General features: G+C 37.2%; 1 protein-coding gene across 2 annotated transcripts in view; it reads left to right on the top strand.

Annotated features, from left to right (window-relative positions):
- Positions 1-957: 957 nt before the first annotated feature.
- The window catches only part of LOC307164309 (uncharacterized protein), an 83,388-nt gene continuing 61,782 nt past the window's right edge, over positions 958-22,563 (top strand). Inside the window, exons 1-2 of one of the 2 annotated variants that reach the window (XM_079880979.1) lie at positions 958-1,107; positions 1,200-1,270. In XM_079880979.1, coding sequence (XP_079737105.1) covers positions 1,097-1,107; positions 1,200-1,270 — 82 coding nt within the window. In that variant the 5' untranslated portion in view covers positions 958-1,096. The remainder of the gene's footprint in view (positions 1,108-1,199; positions 1,271-22,563) is intronic. The other variant, XM_079880978.1, reaches the window with a different exon arrangement.

Below are 22,563 nucleotides of genomic sequence, written 5' to 3'. Positions count from 1 at the left end.
CTGCACTAAAAACTGCACTCCAGGTCATGCTTCGCTCAAGAGCACTGGTGACAAGTTCATTGGAAAGACAAATTAGGGCTGAAAGCATAGGAAGAACTCTGTACACATTCAGAATTTGTTCCTAGTCAGAGACAGGATCAGATTTGTCTCTCTTTTGATGACCCTTTTTCTTAATGGCAGTTCAAACTTTCCTCAGTACAAACAAAGCTTAAATTTCCCATGTGAAAATACGGTCTCCTATTCAAGTTTAACATGCAGAGACAGTCTCTAAGCCATTTACTGTAGGTTATCAAAACATTGCTCTGCAACATTGACTCAACCAATGGCGTGAGTTTGCAGCAGGACTGTCCCCTTGGTTGACCAATTGTGGATGGAGAGATGTTTAGGAAACTGTTTAAGATTCTTGTCCTTATTTCTGCAAATCCGAATTTTTTCAAACAAAATTTGCAGTCTGTTCAATCTAACCCTAATTTGAATTTAGATTTACTTGGTAAAAAACAACAACATTTTTTCAAGTATGTTGTTGTATTTTTTTTTTCTCAACTTGTAACTTTTAACTTATTTGGTTCGCTCTTCCATGGAGAGGTTCCATGGACCATATTCAATTTAAAAATATATTCAATTTGTACTACCTCTAGACCAGGAAAAAACTAAAGCACCTATTGATGTCTCAAGAAAACTGTGTTAGTTAGGCCTATATCAAGATAACAAAATAAAGTTGAGTTCTTAAGAAAACAACTTCCTGCTAAACTGCTTTTTTAAAGTCATGAGAAAAGTTCAAAGGTTATTACAAGAAAACAAGACAAAAACAAAACGGAAAAAAAGAATGCATGGTCTCATAGGGCTAGGCTACTTGACATCGAGAGCGCGTGGCGTCACAGGGGTCAGGTGGGTGTGTCAGGCTTTAGGACCCAGAGGTGTTCGTGTGCCGCAGCTGTCCTCTCTCTCTCCGTGTCGTTCATCAGTGTTCTCTCGGATCACTCTCATCAGCTGTTGCACCGGCGCGAGAGCTCTCACTCTAAAGCGGGAAACTTTCATCCACCTTCCAACCAGGATCCCATGTAGCTGTCGGAACGGATCAGTTTTAAAAACTGAAATGGCAAGAAGGTATAAGTGAGAAATGCTCTTTAGAATCTTTTTAGAGTGTAAATGATGAAGATGGGGGGGAAAAACTAAGCGAATGTGGGTGATCGTTGCAGGTGTCTGTTGTTTCTGGAGCGGCTGATCTGTGTGTTCATTGCTCTGTCACCGGCTGCATCGCAGAGGAGAGGTGAGTGCACAATCAGATGCGAGCTGGACCACTGGCACATGTGTGTGCTTAGACTTGTTGAAAAGTCGACGATACATACAGACTTCATTACCTGTAGTGCTGCAGTATTTGATCAAAGACGGCAAAATGATCCGCATAAAAAACATCATGTCTAACACATTTTGTGAAGAAAAAAAAAGAGTTAACTTTTTAGTTTACTCTACTTTATGATGATCTGGACTGCTCTATCTCTCTCTCTCTCTCTCTCTCTCTCTCTCTCTCTCTCTCTCTCTCTCTCTCTCTCTCTCTCTCTCTCTCTCTCTCTCCACCATCTATCTATCACCTGGGTAAACAATAAGGATTTTTTTTGGCCAGCAGTTGCATTTTTTTTAAACTTATTTTTCATTTACTTTTTTACTATATTTAAAAAAAAAAAAAAAAAAAAAAAAAATATATATATATATATATATATATATATATATATTTTTTTTTTTATCTTCCAAACTTAACTGGTGTACATTTTATCAAAATATTTTGACAGGTTTGGAGTTTTTTTTTTTACCCAATTGGTGTCTTTCTCCTGGACTTGTTTAAAGTTCTGTGGTAGTTTGTGGGATCTGCCTACACCATACAGTAGTTTCGGAAGTTATGTCTCTTCCCATGTGGATCGTTCTGCCATGACTTCAGTTGCAGGCCATTTCATTAAGAAAATGTACAGCTGTCATGTAAGGCTGGTCTGAAACCGATAGATCTAAGAAACCGAGAACCTATTTATAAATATTTGATTGACAGAGATCACTGTTGCTGTCATCACATTATAGAGGGATAATGGACAACCTTGCATCAAAGTTTGTGGGTGTGCCATTTGCGTTTTTGAGGGTTGCATCTCAAATAATATATACCACGAAGGTCTGCTTGCTTGGTTGGGTTTATAGATTTATGGGAGGTAGTACATTCTTGATGTGCCAGGGTTACAGAGAGATCAAGTGTTCACTGTGCGACTCCATGTCAGTGTCTGTTTGATTGTTTTATAGCGATGTAGTATTGTTGAGGGTAACACTTTATAATAACTTTCATTAATAAATCATTAACAAATGTTATATAATGATTAACAGATCATTAGTTAATATATTCACATAACTAGAAGAATGTGCTTGTTAATGTTTACTAATGAACTTATTACATCATGATTAACAGATCATTATTTAATGTAAATCAAAATGCTCACAAATGCTATTAAACTTTCAATTCATATGATCATGTACTTCTTGAAAATATAGAAATGTAATTCAACTTCATATCATTTTTCAGTTCTGTTTTATTAATGAAAGTTATTATAAAATGTTACCTTGTTGGGAGAGAGCCGCAGTGTATTTTAAATAATCACAGATCAGTTTCACTGACTTTGTGCCGGGACTGTGAGAGTGCAGACTACTTGCTTGCCTCATGGTGGACTTTTCTTTTGTCATGCCATCAATTTGTCGCTCTTTGACTGATCGTGTCCTGAGGCTGCACCGCAGGCCGGAGGAGAACAGCTGTAAAAGGACACCCCACCGGGATATTTAATCGCTGAGCGAAATTCTGCATTAAAAATCACAGCAAACAAGGCTTCCCACCTGCTGTATATGGATGCCTAAGCGATAGGAGGCAGGAACGTCCTGCTGGGAACTCTGTGGTTGCAAATAACAATACGCTTTTACCCAAAACAAAGCTTTCTTCGTGCTCAGGGAAACCTGGAGACCAAATAACCTCCATGACCTGTTCTCTGTGTGCAGTGCTTTAGTCAGACCAGCTTTTTAAGTTGCAGACTCGATTGCAAATTTGATTTTACACAATAGTTCTATAAACAAATGTAAAAAGAGGAGCACTTTTAAAACACAACTGTTGTATGTGCTAGTCAATAATGAAAATGAATTTATGGGTTCATTAATTTATATATTGACGACGATGTATTGTGACACTTGTTGATTTACTTTGAGACTTTGGACAAAAGAACTCTTTGAATACTCATGCTTCTTAACATTACTTTATTACATAAAGATCTCATCTGTTTCTTGTTTGATTGAAGATCTCAGCAGTTACTTTAGCTTCAGAAAATGGCGTCAACTTTGTGTTGCATATCCATTATGAAATAATTTATTGTTGGGAATTTGTTGGTGAGATTAAAAAGGGTGGATTAAACATGATATGACATGATGACTTTAAATGGAAGTTCTGATGCTAGATTTATGTTAACTGCCTTAACATGTTTAACTGAGTCCTTCGAACACCCACAGGCACTATTCGCTAATCATATTTTAAAACAAATGGAATGCCTTCATTTTCATGACAGATAAAATGTAATCATTACAACAGAGTCCTTGAGTTTTCATTTACTCTTTATCTACGAAATGTTTGAAGAAAAGGCGTGATCCGCATATGAAGCGTAACCTTTTAGTTAGCGGCAGCATTCTTGTAGGTGAATGCCAGTGCTTTCTTAAAGGAATAGTTCAGCCAGAGATGAAATATTTTGTCATTATTTTCAGACTTGCATGCTTTTAAGGTGCTTTTTATTTTTTTGACTTAGGCGGTTATAAGCACCATCCACTTTTTTGTGTGGATGGCAGCTTGGACATTTTTATTTTTGTGTTACCATTCATTTAGAAGAAATTAAAGAAGTGGAAATGGATGTTCTCAAGCCCTGTCCTGGCTCAGCAACTCCGTTGGTTTCAGTAATCCACAGATTTTCCAGTCAATAAACAGATTCACTTATAGTAGACTCTAGTGGGGGGCTCGTTTCTCTGTCTGAGAAGTGTTGATCCAGAGATGTGAATTGAATTTTTCTTTAACCCACCCTTGAAACTCTTTTCAAGGGGAGCAGTGGAGACGGCATTATCCTGTGAGCTAAATGGGCTATATTTAACCCACTTTGTGAGAATGGGAGCCCCTGGGATCAAGAGATGGCTAAAGTATGTGTGTGTGTGAGAGGGTCAGTGAGTGAGAGAGAGAGAATGTGTGTTTGTGCACTTCTCATGTACCCCATCAGTACAAAGAGTCTGGATTTATCATTAAACTTAGAGGCATTGTGATCTGGTAACCGGTGATGCAAAGGATTTGCGAAGTTGTCAAGAAGAATAATAACTCTCATTTTCCACTTTTCCACTATCAAAAATTCAAATGATGCATCCCAGACTTTCTGTGTTGCTTGTGTTTTAGATCCGTAATGCGATATTCTCATAACATTGATTATAAATCAACAGTTTATGGGGAAAATCTCTCTAGATCGGTGGTTGTCAACTGGTTTTGCTTTTTTTATATTGAAAAAAATGAAGTGGTGACTCCCCACACTAACAAAATTGTTTATAATACAGAAGTAAACAAAAACTGTGCATATACTTGGAAAGCACGCAGAATATATCACCTCTGCCTCATCTTGCAGCAATTATGTTGTCCTTTTTTATTGGGAATGTGTTTAGTTAGTCAATTTGACCCAGCAATGACCTAAAGTATATGCAATGAGGCATATCTCACACCTTGACATTCAAAATATAAACCGAAGATTGAAAGTTCATGCAGTGGGTTTGCCTGCTTTGCTGCACGTGGCTTTTTGCCTCACAATATTTGAAACCTATGTAGGCTACGTATGCAAAACAGGCTGGGACTTTATTGTTTGGAACAATCTGGCAAAGTTACCTAAAACTGTGGTCTTCAAGGCAATTCATTCATCCAAGTACGGTCTAGGATACATGTCGATACAAAATGTACTCTTTTCTGTTAATCAGCCAAGTGGGTACATTTATTAACCAGTGAGCCCAAAATGGCCAAATAATGGCTTATCACTACAGATGTGCTTATGCATGTTTTGGAGATGTGATACTCCCATCATGCCAGCTAAAAGGGTGGGGATCGCACTGATGAATGGGAACTGACATGCGACACATCTGCGTTTTACAGCACGGTGTCGTAATCTATTCACATTAATCCTGCAAGAACAGAGGGTATCGCTAACATTCAGTGACAGGAATGAGAACATATGTTTCTCCTTAATGCTTGTCATTTTTACTTTACCACACAATAGTTGGGGGGCTTAAAGGATGTGCATTCTAATAGCATGCGTAATGTCTGAGATTTAGAGTTGATGAGATCAGGAGTGTAGTATTTGCAGCAGGTAAATCATTCAGTCTGTAGGTTACTGTTTTGTTTGATACATTTAATTTAGAGCCCAATTTGTTTATTATACACATTTATTATCCCTAGAAATGATCATAAACTTGAGCAATCACAGTTGTATCGGGTTGAGGACCTGCCGGTCATGTTTTTAGTAAGCTAGGTCACTATTTCAACTAGTTTCTTTAACTTTATTGGTCACAAAGTTAGATTTGCTCTTTGTTTGCTTGGCACAATGAGCTATCAGCTGTTCCACCAGTGCATTTGTGTCCTCTCAATAAAAGCAGGTGTGCGCTGTGGTTATTCACAAGGTCAGAGCTGAAAGGTCTCTCATTTTGGTCCAGTGCCATAAACGCAGCTCTGTCTAAATGATATCTTCCTGAGACAATTAGGCCTATTCTTAGTGATCTTCAAAGCTTTAAACCACAATTGAATTCCAGAAAATATTAGCAAACACGTACTAATGTCTTCATACCACTAGATATTTATTCTCCAAAAGCTTTGATTTGAATATGCTGTAGCATGTCCTCTTCCATTTTAGGGTGATGCTGTAAAGGCTAACAGCTGTTGTTTTGTATTTTTTATTTTTTTTTGCCGTGTAGCGTCAGTCCTTGGTGTCTGAACCTCTTAGTCTCACACTGTGCGTTAGTGCCAAAAACCAATAGGAAAACCATAATTACAGCTCTTGGGTCATGAAAGGATGATTTGTAATACTTTTTATGGCCCGCAACCTACCATCATCATGGCTAATCGTCCACTGAGCGGCCCCTGAGTGCTCCTGAAGTCCTTCCTGCCTAGGTTGAAACCCTTATTTTTTCGCTCCCTTCACCTGTAATTGTGGCGGCAGTTTACTTCTATGGCGTTATTTGACAAATGACAGGCCCATGGGTTCTGTACACATCTCAAAATCCCCCGAAAAGGCACCTGTGGTTTAAAGGCGTCAAAGGCAAATAGGAAAAGTTGACTTTTGCCGAAATTGCATTATGTGGATATAGACACTGTGTGTGCTTTGATTGTAAGGTGTATTGTGTAAGAGATGATGGATTGACTTCCTATTTGGGTTTTACAGATTGTGTCTTGCTTTTGCAGCTGTTGTGGAAGAAGATTGTGTTGATAAGGAGAGGAAGACGGGTGGGGTTGGGGACAACTGCGTGTTATCTTTATTACTGTCTGTTGTCATCTGTGTACAGTTGCACTTCATTGGATCTGAAGCGGATTGAATGGATTTTTTGGCCCGTCGCTTTTGAGTCAGGATGAAGGACGTTTGGGAGATTGTTATTTTTATTATTAAATTAATACTTTTATTCAGTAAGGATGCATTCAAAACTTTTACTTTGTTACAAAACAAAGTATGCTTAAAATAAATGCTGTTCTTTTGAACTTTCTATTCATTATAGAATCCTGAAAAAACTGCATTACGGTTTCCACAAAAATATTAAAGCGCAACAGCACAACCGTTGACGAACAAGGATAAAAATAAGAAATGTTTCTTGAGCACCAAATCAGAATATTGAAATGATTTCTGAAGGATCATGTGACACTGAAGATTGAAATAATGGCTGCTGAAAAACTCAGCTTCGCCATCAGGAATAAATTACGTTTTAAAATATTTTGAAACTGTTTATTATGTATTTTGATCAAATGCAGCCTTGGTGAACATAATAAACCATAATAAAAACTGTAATTTATATTTACATTTTATAAAACTGTCAAATTGAGTCTGATTTTATAGTCCCCCCCCCCCCCCCCCAATTGGTTATAAAAAAAAGCCAACTGAAAATAGTTTATATGATCTTCTTATATGTCTCTAATTACAGTCATTTTTCATGTTATGTCTTCTAAATGGCAGCTGGCACACGAGTACTGTTTTGAATAATTGTTCTCTAACAATTATTATGTGTAATTGGAATAGATGAGAGCTGAACTTGTTTTTATCTTGCCTGCAAGCAAATCATTTTAACTTCCAAGGTGATAATTTAGATAAATGATTTCGTGAGAATTTTCTGGCATGCAGACGTGATTGTGTAAGTATTTTCATATGCAAGTAAATCACCGCTGACACTTGGGCGATATAGCTTTAAAAAATAGTCACAATATATTTCAGCCTTTTGATTTCTTTTTTAAAATAAATTTAATATCTTGACCAATGAGTCAATGTTGCATTCGAAATGTTAAAACACAGGAGGGAAATTACTGTTAAATGTAGTTAAACCAATGAACTGATTCTTTAAAATAGACTGTACAAAGACGAAAAAACTCAATTGAGCCATTTTATTACATTTTCAATAAAATTGATCTGTGCTAATGCACTCATAATTTAGACATTTAATGGCTAAATAAATTGCATTAAACTATTGAAATATTCTTGACATCAATTTATTTTATATATCCAATAAAATAACAGTGAATAAATCGTAAATACTCAACATGTCGCACAGCCCTACCTCCCACTTTTTTCTTGCTCCGACATGTTTTCTAATAGGAGATATATAAAATATGCTTGTGCAGATAGTCATCTAGTCATTAGATCTTGACAGTTGGTCAATAATGATTGGCTGCCAGTGCCAATAGGAAAACGGTTCCCATGCCAACCAGGTGTAGATTTGTGAGGCACAAAGCGTAGTTTGGCCCCTGTGTGAGAAGCAAGATCCCATTACCTGGCACTTTATCCTCCCACCAGCTTAAGAAGTGTTTACATGTCCCAAGAAACAGTCTGCTGAACGCAGGGCTGGATGAAACCAAATACAACATCCCACGAAATCCATACCAGCGCCTTTATTCTCATGAATGAAAGTGGGATTTGAATGACCACCACTGTACACCACACAAGACTATTAGGGCAAAGGCCAGTGAACTGATACCTTTAGTCGCTCCAGGCAATTCAGCATCTATTTCTACTCTATGTGCTTGTGAATTTGAGGATTTCTTGTGATCATATGGTTTCTTTCTCATCTTTTTGTAGATTGTCTGTTTTTAAAATAGGGTTTTAATACTGTTCACTGTCTATTTAATTTAAGTAGCTTTTAAAAGATGTTTGAAATTCCCTCCTTTTATTCATTCTTCCACTAACAGCAGTGTCCACGGACATTTCTCTTGTTTCACCCCACATAAATCTTTCTCCCCAATGGTGTGAAAGACGTCTGTCCCCTGGGCAGGGGAGATTACCATCAAGGGCAGTGGGCTTGAGAACAAAACACAGATTTGCGGAGGTCCTTTAACCAATTCTGTCTCTCCTGAGAGTTCTGGGAATGGGGGCTGAGGTCAGATATGGGAGACGGTATCATTCATGCTCTTTAGTTGTCAGGGAAAGAATGCAATGAGACTTAGCACTCTAAAGGCCCTCTTGAGGCAGGTGCAAAAACCCTTTTTTCTATAGCAACACCTTTTTCTATAGGAGGTCACATGAAATGGCATTCAGGGATCCTCTCGGTTCTCACTGCTAGTGCGGCTCTCTTCTTTGCCTTGACAGCTAGAGGCACGTTGAGGCATGCTGGGATAGAGCAAATATTGTGCTGTGACCATTTTCTTGCCTTCTCTGATTTCAAGAGTGGTGAGTCAGGGGTGTGTGGGTTTAGTTTAGTTTAGAGGATGTGTCTTTATTTGAAGACTTTAGGGAATTAAATGGATCGGTAACCTGAAAATGAGTTAATTTTTTTTGAACTGGTGAGTTCACCATTTACTCACACTCATTTTGTTCCAAACCTTGATTGATTTTTTTTGGTCACACTTTAGTTGAGGGTCCAATTATATCTATTAACTAATTATTAACTTTTGTCTCAATAAACTTCTAATTACTGCTTATTAATAGTTAGTAAGGTAGTTTAGCTATTGGATAGGATGTAGAATATGGTCATGCAGAATAAGGCATTGATATGTGCTTTATAAGTACTAATAAACTGCCAGAATCCTAGTATTATGCATGCTAATAAGCAATTAGACCCTAAACTAAAGTTTTTCTTTTTTCTTTCTTTTGTGGAACACAGCAGGAGAATTTCTGAAGATAGTGTTTGATTTTTTCCTTTACAAGCAGTACAGTGAATGTGAACTAAAGCATTCAATTTCAAGCTTAAGAAAAGGACACACAAGCAATAGAAAGGTACATTAAAAATGATTCCCATAGCGAGTATGCTGTATTCCAAGTTATACAAAAGCTTTGTGTGAGAAATGGACCAAAATTTAAGCTTTTAGTCCATGCAAATCTTCACCTTTTCTGTGCTAATGTACTCATATGAACCCAGTGAACCAGATCAATGATTCATTGAAAAATATGACTCAAACAAACAGGTCAGTAAGTATTTTTTTTTTTCCGGATTCTGTGATGAAAAGAAAGAACATCATTTATTTGAATTATACATTTTGTTTGTAACAATGTGAAAGCCTTTACTGTAACTTTTGATCAATTTAATGTATCCTTGTTGAATAAGAATATGAATCTCTAACCAAGCAAAAAAATCGTACTTACCCAAATATTCATTCATTTATTTAGATCTGTGTGGTCTGATCCTCACGCAAAGTTATTGTATTACCTCACAATACCTGAAATATACTAGTGAACGAGTCATATGAGTCATGAACTTCTTTTATGATTCTTTTGTGGTGCTTTTGTTTCTTTTCTTTTCTTGAAGATTGAAAGCTTCAGTTCCCATTCCTTGTAATTGCAAAGAAAATAGTATAGAACACAGTCTTCATGTTTTGTTTTCTACAGAAAAAAAACAGTCCAATGGGTTTGTAAACGATGTGAGGATTTTAGGGTGAACTATCCCTTTAAATGTCTCCATGGATGCTGAAACAGTTTATTGAGATCCATAAGGATGCATCTAATTTGCTAAATAAAAACAGACTGCAGGGGCTGGAAGTTCTAAGTAGTTTGCACTTGGGAGTGTTTTTTTTTTAATTGCATGGGCTTGTATCAACACAAAAGCCAAAGCATCACTTTGCTCAGCATGCTTGGAGGCCACAACTGTCCTGTCTCTGAGCTGTAACCGAAACAGTGAAGGAAGTCATCTATTCTTCTCTGTAACGCAGGCCAGATGGCACAGTGCCATTCTTTGAGACATTCACAAAAAGGGAAGGGAATTAAGCCAATTGTGGGGTAGTTAGAACATTTAGAGAGCAGTGAAAGATTTGCCAGTCCATTCCTTTACAAAGCTATAAAGTTATCCACACAACAAGTGAGGGAGGGCCATCATTCTGGACGAGTCAACAGTTGACTCTCTTGTTACAGGCTTTTTGGCTGAAATTTCCCAAGCTGCTTTGCTCTACAGTTACTAGGTGGAGAGAATGAACATGGTTCATTGAAGTGCTCTAGGTTTATAATTCCATTATGCACCAATGACCCTGGCTACATTGTTGTATGTTTGAAAATTACTGTTACACAAGTAAAAAAAATAAAAAAATAAATCAGGCTGCATGACAGTTGGTTCAAGCTAAAGCCAAGTTGGAGCAAGCCAAAGCCAAGTTGGAGCAATAATTTTTCATTTTTTTTGTTCATTTGTAGTGTTATTAAATCTTTGCTAAAAATCTAAATTAAAATGATTACTTTTGCTCATTGCAATTATTGTGTTATTAAATCTAAAATGCTTTTCCCTGTGTAATGAAATATTTTTTTTGTAAAGTGAGACCTTCAAGTATTGTGAAAACACTTAGTTTCTTTGGATTTGCTTATTTACAGTATTTGTACTAACTTCAGTGAAGAACTGCTTTGAGGTACTGGTAAAAAATATTTTTCAAATGAATGCTGGTCTGTTAAACATTCTATTCATAATAGAATACCGAAATTAAAATAAATGTATCAGGGTTTCCACAATAATATTACGCAGTACAACTATTATAATAAGAAGAAATGTTTCTTGAGAACCAAATCAGCGATTAGAATGATTTCTGAAGGATCATGTGACACTGAAGCTTTGCCATCACAGAAAGAAATTACATTTTAAAATAGATACAGCTTTATAGTTCTAACTTGTAGTAATATTACAGTTTTTACTATATGTTTGATCAAATAAATACAGCCTTGGTGAGCATAAAAACCTCTCTCAAAAACATAAAGCTTTTGTAAGCTAGTGTGTATTTAGATTATTTGATGCTTCCTCAAAAAATTAACAGAGGAACCGTAATCATGAAATGGCAATGGGATTAGAACTAGAATCATTAAATTCCTCATGATTCCCACAATGCACATGGCCTAACTAGTGATCAGTCTTATCTCCACTGGAATCCAGGTCAGTCTGAGTTTAGTCCCATAAGAATAGAGACTGGTTGGGTCAGGTCCATGTTGGTACCTGGTGCTGACTGATGTCATGATTTTATCAAGCTTAGGACTTTCAAATGTAGAGTCATTGGCTATGAGTCTCATGTCTCCTGCTGTTGGGGCACATTTACCATGTCTACAAAACACATTCAGTTAATGTGCTCTCCTGAGGCAAGTGTCACCACAGTTCTCAGAGAGATTTTTCCCTCAGATTATCATTCCTTTGCCCTTTATTATCTCGAGTCGAGTGGCTGGAAATCTTAGACCCTCTTTGGAAACGTCTCACGGAAAACAATGCGACCGCCGGTCTCTTTTCAGCCTGCCTGTCACTAATTGCGGGACAGGCACGGCCCGACTGATGAAGGACCCCTTTGTCATGCTCAGTGGTCCTGTTGAATCTAAAGCTTGTGATGTTGCTTGAGGCAAGACGTCACCCCTTAGATAAATTCTTACTTCATTACACAGGATTAACATGTCGACTAAAGAAGGGTAGGTTATGGTTACATATGAGCGTGTAGAGGTAAGTTTACTTCGTAGTTCTGTTTCATCGGCAAGTCATTCTTACAAACAAGCAAAAAGGTCACATTCTGTCCGCTAATCCTTAAGTATTAGCTTTCTTTAACAGTCAGTCACCAAACAACAGGGATTAAGTTTGAAGTCATTCCCCATGCTGTGGAATTTCATGCTAGCTTTGAGATGTGCTTTCAAAGAATATGTTTTGAAGCTGTACGGTTCGCACAATATCTGGTGTTTTCTGTGAAGACTCCATGAAGCAGTACTCTGCCTTTGCAGATATCACAGGGTGTGATTATGATGAAAATGTGTGGTTTGACATGGCAGGGATTCTGTTTTGTGCATTTCTAGATAATTTGAGTAGCTCTGTGTGCCAAGCAAGCTCCATTTCTCTTTAAGTTTACTCTTGTTTTGTATCAGTGAGCGAAGCCCTTTTAAACCTAAGATGATAACCAGAGTTTAGTTTAGTCATTTTCACTTAAGTTTAGCATATACCGGGTCTGAACAGTATTGTTTTAACAAATCCCTGTTCCAGCAGCTCTGGAAAACACTATCTGCACGCATCTTTGCTGGTGATTCATGAGCCTGGCAACAGCAGCAGAATGAGAATGCAATGCTTTGACCAGAGCAGAATGTTGGATGGTGCTTTAACCATCATTCATGCAAGATACAATGTCATAAGTAGACTAACGGGGACACCTACTTGGACATGTAACATATGCACTACTGTTCAAATGTTTAGGGTTGATAATAAATGTTCTTGAAAAAAATATTTTATGCTCACCAATGGAAGAGCTGAATTTTCAGCATCATTGATCCTACAGAAATCATTCTAATATGCTGATTTTGGTTTGTTTTCTCGAGAAACATTTCTTCTTATTATTATTATCAATGTTGAAAACAGTTGTGCTTAATATTTGTGTAACATTTTTCGATGAATAGAAAGATTTGAAAAACATTTTTTTGTGACAATGTAAAACTATGTATTGTCATTTTTGATCAATTTAATGCATGCTTGCTGAATAAAAGTATTAATTTTCCTACTGACCCCAACGTTTTAAACAATAGTGTATATAAACAAAGATTTAGCATGAGTTAAAAACTTACATTTTTTCTTTAAGGTTTTGTTTATTATCACTGTTTTTCCTCACACATAAAGTTTCCTCATTAGCATAGTGACATTGACAGTAATTGATAATTGTAGTCACACAATAAGAGACCCATCCATCTGACAGCTTGTGAAAGAATCACTGGAGTCGGATGGTAATACTAGCTATAAACATGACCGAAATTAGCATCTAAGCTGTGGTATCTTTTATAAAATGGCTCTAAATGGTGCTCTGATTATTTAAAGAGAAAAAATACAGCTTAACTAACTTATCTTCACTAACATCCCTTTCAAATGATCATTTAAAGACTCTAACTTTAAGAGAGACTCTAACTAACTCCAACTCCAAATTATGGCTTAAAATAAACAACAAAGAGAGTTTTATGATTTGTATGCTGTGCCTCTAACCAAAAGCTTGTCATTACATAGGAGTTCTCACTCTGTGGCTTTGGGACCTTTAAAATAAGTAAGACACCAAAGGTGTGAAGATTAAATGACTTCGAATCATGATTACTAATCCAACATTTTCTTCAAAACCTGGGGACCTCCCTAAATAAGAGCAGTTGCTCAGTATGAAAAAATTCTGTTTTCTATATTCACCACCTTCTCCGAGGTGAAGACATCGTTTTTATTGCAAGAAAATGTGTTGTATTGCGCAGTAGCCAATTTTTATTAGGCTGCGTCCCAAATCTGTGGTAATGCTATTGACTAAACCATAGCAAATCTAAAAAAACGTAAAAAATGTTTGCTGCAAACCATTGCCAGACCACACAATATATATCACTTGTAGATGGAGTGTAGAGATTATATTATTGTAAACGATTCATTATACATCCTATATCACATTATGTTTAACATCACCATATGGAAAAAGTTAATTGCTTTGTGATATGTCCCACAGGGTTGTTGATCTTTGGCTCTATCATTACAATGTTGTGGTGATAAAAGTCAAATCAGTTTTACTCACTGACTGACAGGGGAATGCCAAGAATGCTGGATGTCTGGTTCGTGTGTCAGTGGATGCCCACAGAAAAATGAAGCTGTGGGCCCCTATTTCATTAGATATGACTACTTACAGGAATGTGAACAGGCACTGACAGACTCTAGAGGTCTTAAAATGAAGCAACACCAAAAAACAGTAACAGATTCCAGGTTTTACAGGTTCACTGGGTTAAGAAGACCGTTTTATACGTTTGAGATTGTACAGTTGGAGTTTTAAGCAAGAAAGCCTGAGTGACATAAGTCTCACAAGCCTAAAGCAGTAAAAGTTCTTGGTTCATTTAGATTTGAATATTTGAAGTTTGGTGAATAAAGGCCAATTCACACTGCACCGACAGACGCGACTAACATAGACAATCATCATATTACAGTACGTCACTTCTCAGACATTCCTTGACCCGACAAACGAAGATTCGGCAAAAACGCTGACCGACGCCAACAGAGACAGACAGGGGTAACACTAATCCGTCAAAACCTGACGAAGTGTGTTGTCGTCTGTCGGTGCAGTGTGAATTGGCCTTAAGTGAACTGACTTCATAAACTGATTTGTGTTTTTTTTTTTACAGATTCAGTTGAAAGAACCAGTTCATAAGAGTCATACATTTGACTTGCAGTCACAGAGCATTTGCTTCTAAACTAACATGCTTATAAAGACACTGGTTTTGTGTATTATGTTCTTGTTAGCCCAGTTCAATTGACTTTTACCATTGAAACAAAAGCTTAAACCCTTTCCTCTGCTTGTCATTGGACTTCTGTGGCGGCATTGCTGTGTGGCCTCACCTTGTCAGGTGCCAGGGATTAGGTGTATTAAGTGCACCCCTCTGAAAGTGACAATAGAGGGTTTGTTTGCGTCTCCTTAGAGGATCAGCTGAGCTCCACTCAGTTAAAAACCTCTGAGATAATCTGTCCTGGTGCACCAAACACATACTTTTCATCCCCATGTAACAAATATGCCTTTCCTTTTGCGTTTTTCGATGAAAGATAAAACACATGCTATTCATGTTTGGATCTGATGTTTCCTGTAATTTTTGGGGAGTATTTTTACATATTACCAGGCAGTATGTTATACCACCAACTGCATTTGGTTTTATGCTATAAATGCACTTTGTTCTCTGATCATGGAGCACAGTCTGAATTAAAAAATAAAATTGAGGTTAATGATTTTTTTTCATTATTGCTAGGAGGCATATGGATTTCTGGATGCCCTTTTAGTTTGATTCACTGTAGGAATATTCTGGGTGCAGTTGACTCAAGTTTAAATGACAGCATTTGTGGTATACCCCAAAAATATCTCACTAGTCCTTTGTTTAAAAAAAAGAAAAAAAGAAAAAAGCATAAAAATATACTTAACCCAGAATATTCCTTTATAAAACTTCTAAATACCCTCAAAACATCAAAATGTTGGTTTTAGTAATTTACCAAGACTTTCAGAGATTGTGTCTTGAATTGTTTATATTTCTTACTCCGTTAACAAATAGTTTCCCCTTGTTTTAAGCATAAACTCAAAGAGAATTTTGTTTGATTGACTCTTCAAATAGGAAACTACAACTTGCAAGTGGGGTTAAAAATAATTGAAAAATAAATTCAAAACCTATTTCTTTGAAGGTCGTTTAGATTTTCTTTTTTTTTTTTTACTGAAAAACAGAATTTTTGCAGTGTTGATTTAGTAATCAGATACTTGAGACGCTGCTTATGCTTTGACATTAATGACTTTTCATGATTATGAAAGCATAAGCTTATAGGAGCCTTTAAGACGCTTTAAGTATTGTGGAATAGTTGTGAACTCAGTAACCTCACTGAAAACCCATGGCGTGAGTACCTGTTTCTGGGACATTATGTAAAGGATTAATGCAAGTCCTGACCCTCAGACTGAAAAAAGTTTGACATTAATTCATGATTATGTGAAACCTCTGTTCATTCAGATTATTTGCCTTTTCTTGACCAAAGAAAGCTGATCGAGACACCAACATCGTTTGGGCACCGTACATGGTGTGAAACATTGATTTGTTTGATTTTTTTCCTAAAATTTCATCAGGATCTGTTTAATCTGATTTGATACAGCCTTTTACGAAATGGCAAATGTTAGGGATTACTCCTTCAGAATAAATGGACTTCACTTCTGCCAACCAGAACTCTATAAAATGTGCCTGGGCTGCCAGGAGCCACAGTGGGAAGATTTCAATGGATGTGAGCTTCAGCGGGCACTGGCCATCTTCCAGGAGTTCAAATGCATCATTCACACTGAGAAGCATAGCGGCGACAAATTATTCCTCAATAAAGTCAGAGGAGTCTTGTATTTTTTGCAGATTTGTGGTGGGACTTTCTCCGGAGGGCGGAGGGAGATACGTGTTGACCTGACAGTGAAGGGAAACGAGAGACTCTTAAACTGTGATCCTGTCAGGTGTAGCTCCCCTCAACCCAACAGCAGCGGTATCTGCCCACATTCCTGCCATGCATTCTGTTCACCAGTCTGCCTGCTCTTACAGCACTATTCAGTTACACAATGTCATTCAATACACCTGATCTTTGCTAAACAGACCTTTGGACAGTTACTGAGGAACTTATTTAGCCGACTTCTCAGCCACAGGCCAACAGCAGCCAATATGTCTCTATGACCATGGTTTCACTACCTAGAGCAACTTTCTCCATTAGCTTGTGTTGTTTACCTCAGGGATCATCAAGACTGATATCTTGCAAAGGATATAAATCTAATTGGATTTGCAACTGACAGCTTTTCATGTTTCTGTTGCCGGCTAGCATTTCAAAGCGAGCAGTGCTCTTTTTGACTTTGTAGGGCTTTGGGATGCTTTTGAAACTTTTAATTGGGTTTATGTCCACATTCCCCCCCAAACAAACTTGAGCAAAACCGTTCCTGAGCTGTAATTTGTTTACAAGCTGGAGTAAAGGCATTTTGTGTGGGAAACATGCTTGGGAAGAAGCAAGCTTTGTATATTTCCAGATTACACAACTCTCAGTGATCCTACGTTCTGTGACCTCAGATCACATTACATTTCACGCTACTTTAACAAACATTTTTTTACGTCATTTTCCATTTGTTGCAAGTATAAAGCCAAAATTATTTTAAAAAACACTTGGACATTTTAATATCCTGAATATTATTTACAAGTAATTGTGTGTTTAATTTTAAACTTTAGTTGCAAATATGCCATTAGAATCATTTTTGTGATTCAGTTTCAGTAAATTGATTCAAAACTGATTCTGTGGTTTGTTTGCATCTAAACTCAACAATGCGCACGAAAGTCTTCAGATGGCATTTTTCATGTATTAATGTGTTTTAGTAACAGTAAGTAAATTTTGCTGTTCTTTACTATTTATTGTTAAATGGTGCATATACAGTACACAAAAATTCATTAATTCTTGCATTGTGCATTTTTAATTTAATTGGCAACTGTGGCTGTTTAGTTGGTGGTAAATTATGGTTTAGCAAAAGTGAAATATTGAGATATTTTGGAAGAAATATAAATTCAATATTTTTCAGCCTTTTGCCAACATCTCGTGTTTGCTCTTAAAGGGATTTACAAAGAAGCAAAAAATGAGTATAAACACTCTAGAAGCAATGATTCAAATGGTCATATGGATCAATCAGCTTTGGTTAAGGGAACAAAGCCATGACAGGACCATGCAACAGAATTTTAGAATGAAAGCCAATAGGAATTGCAAGCTGAAACACACAAAGTATAAACCCCAAAAAAATCCATTACACACATTTCATATTTATCTACGTTTGCGCTTTGTACACTGGTGTGTCTGTCATTTCCTATACAAAACAACTTTTTCGGAAATGTTATGTTGCTGGAAACCGCTATGTGGCTGGCCTGTCTGAACTGCGGTGAGTGTTTCAGCATTTTCCTGTTGTTTTGTGCCCTAATTAAATTATATCTTCTAAAGTCCCTGTTACAAATTGTCTCTTGTGTACCCTCCGGTTGTGCTTTTGTTTTATTTATCCCTTTATGAATGATGCTTTGTTTGAAAAGAAGGACATAAAGAGGCATAGAGATAGAGAGAGAGAAAACCAGCTACCCATTACCTTTGATAAATCCCCTCTGCTGTAGGGGGCCTGTCATACAGGGGCCTGATTTCTGTCCATTCTCATGTTGAACAAGTCCCTTTCTCTTCCTGCTGATTCATCTCTGCTCCCCACCACTGCTCTTAAATGCTGGTGAGCATAGCGGCTGAAGTTCCAGCAAAGGTCAGCGTGAGAGGCCACTGCCCACCCCGCAGGGTCTCCTTAGTAAAGCGCAGACAACGCCAGGAATGTAGCCGGTGGACAATGAGACCCTCTCTTACCTCAGCACCAGACTGACTCCCTAAAGCACGCTCACAGTCAGGATGAGGGATCAGGTTGAATCCCATTAAGTTGCTTTAAAATTAGAATGTGGTTTCTCTGTCTGTCTGTCTGTCTGTCTGTCTGTCTATTTATTTATATTTGTCTGTCTGTCTGTGTCATATCAACCACTTGCAATTAACAACTTCTTGTAATACCTTAGAAACCACTTAGCAACACCCTAGCAACCATTCAGTACACTCAGCAACACCTCAAAACACCTAACAACCTCCTAGCAACCACATGGCTTTCAAACTTTCAACCACTTGCAGTTCCCTAGTAACTTCTTGAAACACCTTAGAAACCGCCCTAGCAACTTCCTAAGAACCACTTTAAAAACCTTAGCAACACCCTAGCAAACACCCAACCATTGCTTAGCAACAACTTGGAAAACACTTTAGAAACTGCTTAGCAATGCCCTAGCAACCACCCAGAACCGACTAACAACCATCTAGCAACTTGAAACACCTTAGAAATCACTTAGCAAACACTCAGTACACATAGCAACGCATTAGCAACCACTCAGAACCCCTAGCAACCACCTAGTAATGCCCTAGCAAGCACATGGCTTTCAATTTTTCTCTCAACCACTTGCAATTCCTTAGCAACTTCTTGAAACACCATTGAAAGTGCTAAGCAACACCTTAGCAACTTCCTGAGAACCACTTTGAAAACCACTAGCAACCACATGGCTTTCTCTCCTTAAAATTGTCAAAGTTTATCTTGACAAACCTTCCTTTTTACTTAACATTGTACATTTCTTAAACATTTATTTCAAGGAGTCATTGAATTAAATAATTGTTCTTAAGATTTTAATTAATGAAAACTGCAAGTAATTATATTCAAGCACTTACTTTAAGTAGTGTTTTTCATCTTAAGAGAACACCACAACATTTTCAAAAGCTTCGCCTAAGGCCCACATGTTGAAGAATTTGTGCAGTTTTTATAGTCATGCTTCACTGTAGGAGTGGCCTACTGGCGAATGCCAAATGAAACAGCCTGGGAAATCAGTTTTTCTAAACCTCAGAACAGGAAGAGCATGATATTTTCTTTTTATCTATCTGCTGATAGTGATCTACCAGATGGCATTGTTTTAAAATTAGAGGCATAGTAAAACTATAAGAAACTAGGAAGTCTTTCTTACAAGGGGGTTTTCTTGTAAAGCTTTCTTTTCTAAAGGTTCTTTTACTTTTTGAATGTTCATTTGTTTGATTTTTACATTCCCTATCCACTGCCAAACAATGAAAAACAGTTTACCGTGCAACATGAATTTTTATGAATCAGGCATTTTTTCTGAACAGGAAGCTTTGATATCTCATGTTGGCCCTGTTCGTTTTTGACTCTTTAGTCTGTAAATAATGCCAAGTCTTAATATGATTTGAACTCTTTTTCGTTTTCTCGCACTTTCTCTCTCTTTTTGTTTGGCATGGCTCTTTTGTTCCAGCAGGATAATTAAGTTGGAATGTATTCTCCTCAGGGGGCCTTTGGGGTTGGGTAAGAGGAGAGAGAGTGTAGGAAGGGCAGAAGCAGTGGATGTTTGAAGATCTTCTTTGCCAGAATTAGGTTCTTTAGTTTCCTCTTCCTGGCCTCTTTTAGAGATGTCTGTCTGTCACATCGTGTTAGCGGACTGTACGTGCGCCCTCCAGACTTCTCCTTTGTCTCTGTTTGCCCAGCACTTTTACTCATCGGGAGAGCGGTGTTTCAAAGCGGCTCTCTGATCATGCTCATTAATTCTATTCTCATAAGCTCTTTCCCTCCTAGACACATCAAGGCTTACATTGTCTTTTAATGGTTAAAATAATGGGTGTTCTTCAAAACTGTAGCATTGTATTTTTTTTCCCAGTCTTGCTCTGATGAGTAAGCACATCAAATCTCAGATCTGGGAAAAAGCTCTTGAACGCTTCCAGCACACTTTTGGATGCATGGAAGGATGTAGGAGGGAGGAGGGAAAGCATTTCTTATGTCCTGAGGGAAGGTTGGTTTACTCAGGCTGTTTCTCCAGGGAATGTGAGTCTGCCTGTGGGCTTACAGACAGCTGAAGTTCAGGGTCATGTGACCACAAGACAGGGCAGTGAGTTTGGCTAATCCCTCCTGAAATGTCCACTTACACTGTGAAGTTTAGGACGTCCTGTCAGTTGTGTTTTCCTTTTAGATAGCTGTATCTACTGTATCTACACATAGTGGCACTCATTGGCTCTGTTCCAAAACCTGGTGAGCCTTACTATCTGCTGCCTACTTATTTAATACATTTTAATATATTTCATAGAATGATTTTACTAAAAATCCATTATGTCAGTGTTTACTTACAGTAGATGTGACAGAGCTAAAGGCAGCAGCTCATACCACGTAGGTCTCCTTATGTGAGGCACGCAGGAGACTATTTTAATTTGACTTCAATACAGTTTAGTTTTAGCATGCTATATCTAATAATAGGTATAAACCTACAGGACACATGTTGGGTAAATTGTTTTTTTTCTTTTGAATTATTATTTTTTAATAATTTGAGGATTTTTATTTTATTATTAATTTTACTCTTATAGATTGTTTAATTAATTAATTTTATTGTTATTGAATAGTTTTAATTAATAATTTTATGTAATAAAATTAACTTTTTTTTAACTAAGTAATGAGTGATTTATTCGTTTAAAAAAAATTTATTTAGGTATTTAATACATATTTAAATGAACAATTTTAGATATTGCGTTTTATTTGAATTAATTTTGTATATTGTAATTTTGTTTTATAAATATTATAATAATAACTAATAATAGCAAGTATGTTTTTAAATTAATTTTAGGTATTGAGTGAATTTTTTGTGACAATTATTGACTACAGGGGGACTTTAAGCTGTTTTATTGCTTGGAAGTGTTGAATTAAGGAAGCGCAATAAGGGCTCTGTTTCACAGACAGACCTGTGGAAAAGTGCGCTTGAATGTTGCTGACGGCTTTTGATGTTCAGGCCGAATGACTGTTGAGTCTTGTTCCAGGATTGCACTAGTCAGTGTTAGGAGGAGGGCTACGATTGAAATGACCCGGTTGCCCCGATACAACAACCCAGTCTGGTCACAAGCACTGGTGCGGAATCTTTGCAGTCGCATAGCCAAGCAGTTATACTTACTTGAACTTAAAAGGTTGCAAAAAGTTATTAACAATTAGACACAATTGATTGAGAAAATTACTGGAAGTGTTTTGCTATTAAAACCTGCAAGAACATAAGCATGCTTTTGGGATTTGCATGCAAAATACTTTGTTTGTCATGGTTGTATAAAAACAGGATGGGGTAGGAGTTTCCCATGAGTGAGTGAAGGGGAAAATCGGACAAAAATGATGTTGTGACTCATTTAAGTCCTGAGTCACTGACTTGTGGCTATGTCATTAACCTTACTAAAATGCGCTTTAGGGAGTTATGAGATCCTCCCACTGTAATTTAGAAAGGAGCCAATGGCTTTTACTGAAGTTGCACTTTTTCAGTGTAATCACTGCTAAATTGTGATTGATTACTGTGATTAATATACATATATCTGCCACACTATTTTGATCGCTTCTGTAGACATCAGTGTTTAAACCCGTACCATAACCCTTTATCCCTAGTACTTCTGTAATAATTTGAATTATTGTTGGTTGAAAAGACTGTGAAGCTGTTTTATATACATGACAACCGCTCTCTCTTGGTCAGTACTTGTCAAAAGGTTTAGTAGGCATAGCTGAATCGTTTAGGTATGAGATCGTGTGGGTGTTTGAATCGAGATTGTGATCTTTTAATGACAAATCATGCTGCTCTAGCATAAACATATGTTGTTGTTTTTTTGTCCAGACAAAGACTAATCTGGCAAAGTACATGGAATTGTTTTTTATTAATCAAATGGAAACTGAGTGATGAGCCAAATTTTAACTAAATTCTGCTGGTGTCAGCTTTTGTAAAGTCATGTCTTAACACATCAGTAGCTGCTCCC

The sequence above is a fragment of the Squalius cephalus genome (assembly GCF_949319135.1).
Source record: "Squalius cephalus genome assembly, chromosome: 9".
In the NCBI taxonomy this organism is placed as follows: Eukaryota; Metazoa; Chordata; class Actinopteri; order Cypriniformes; family Leuciscidae; genus Squalius; species Squalius cephalus.
Note: the sequence above shows the minus strand (reverse complement) of the source record. Positions and strands in the feature narration are given on the sequence as shown.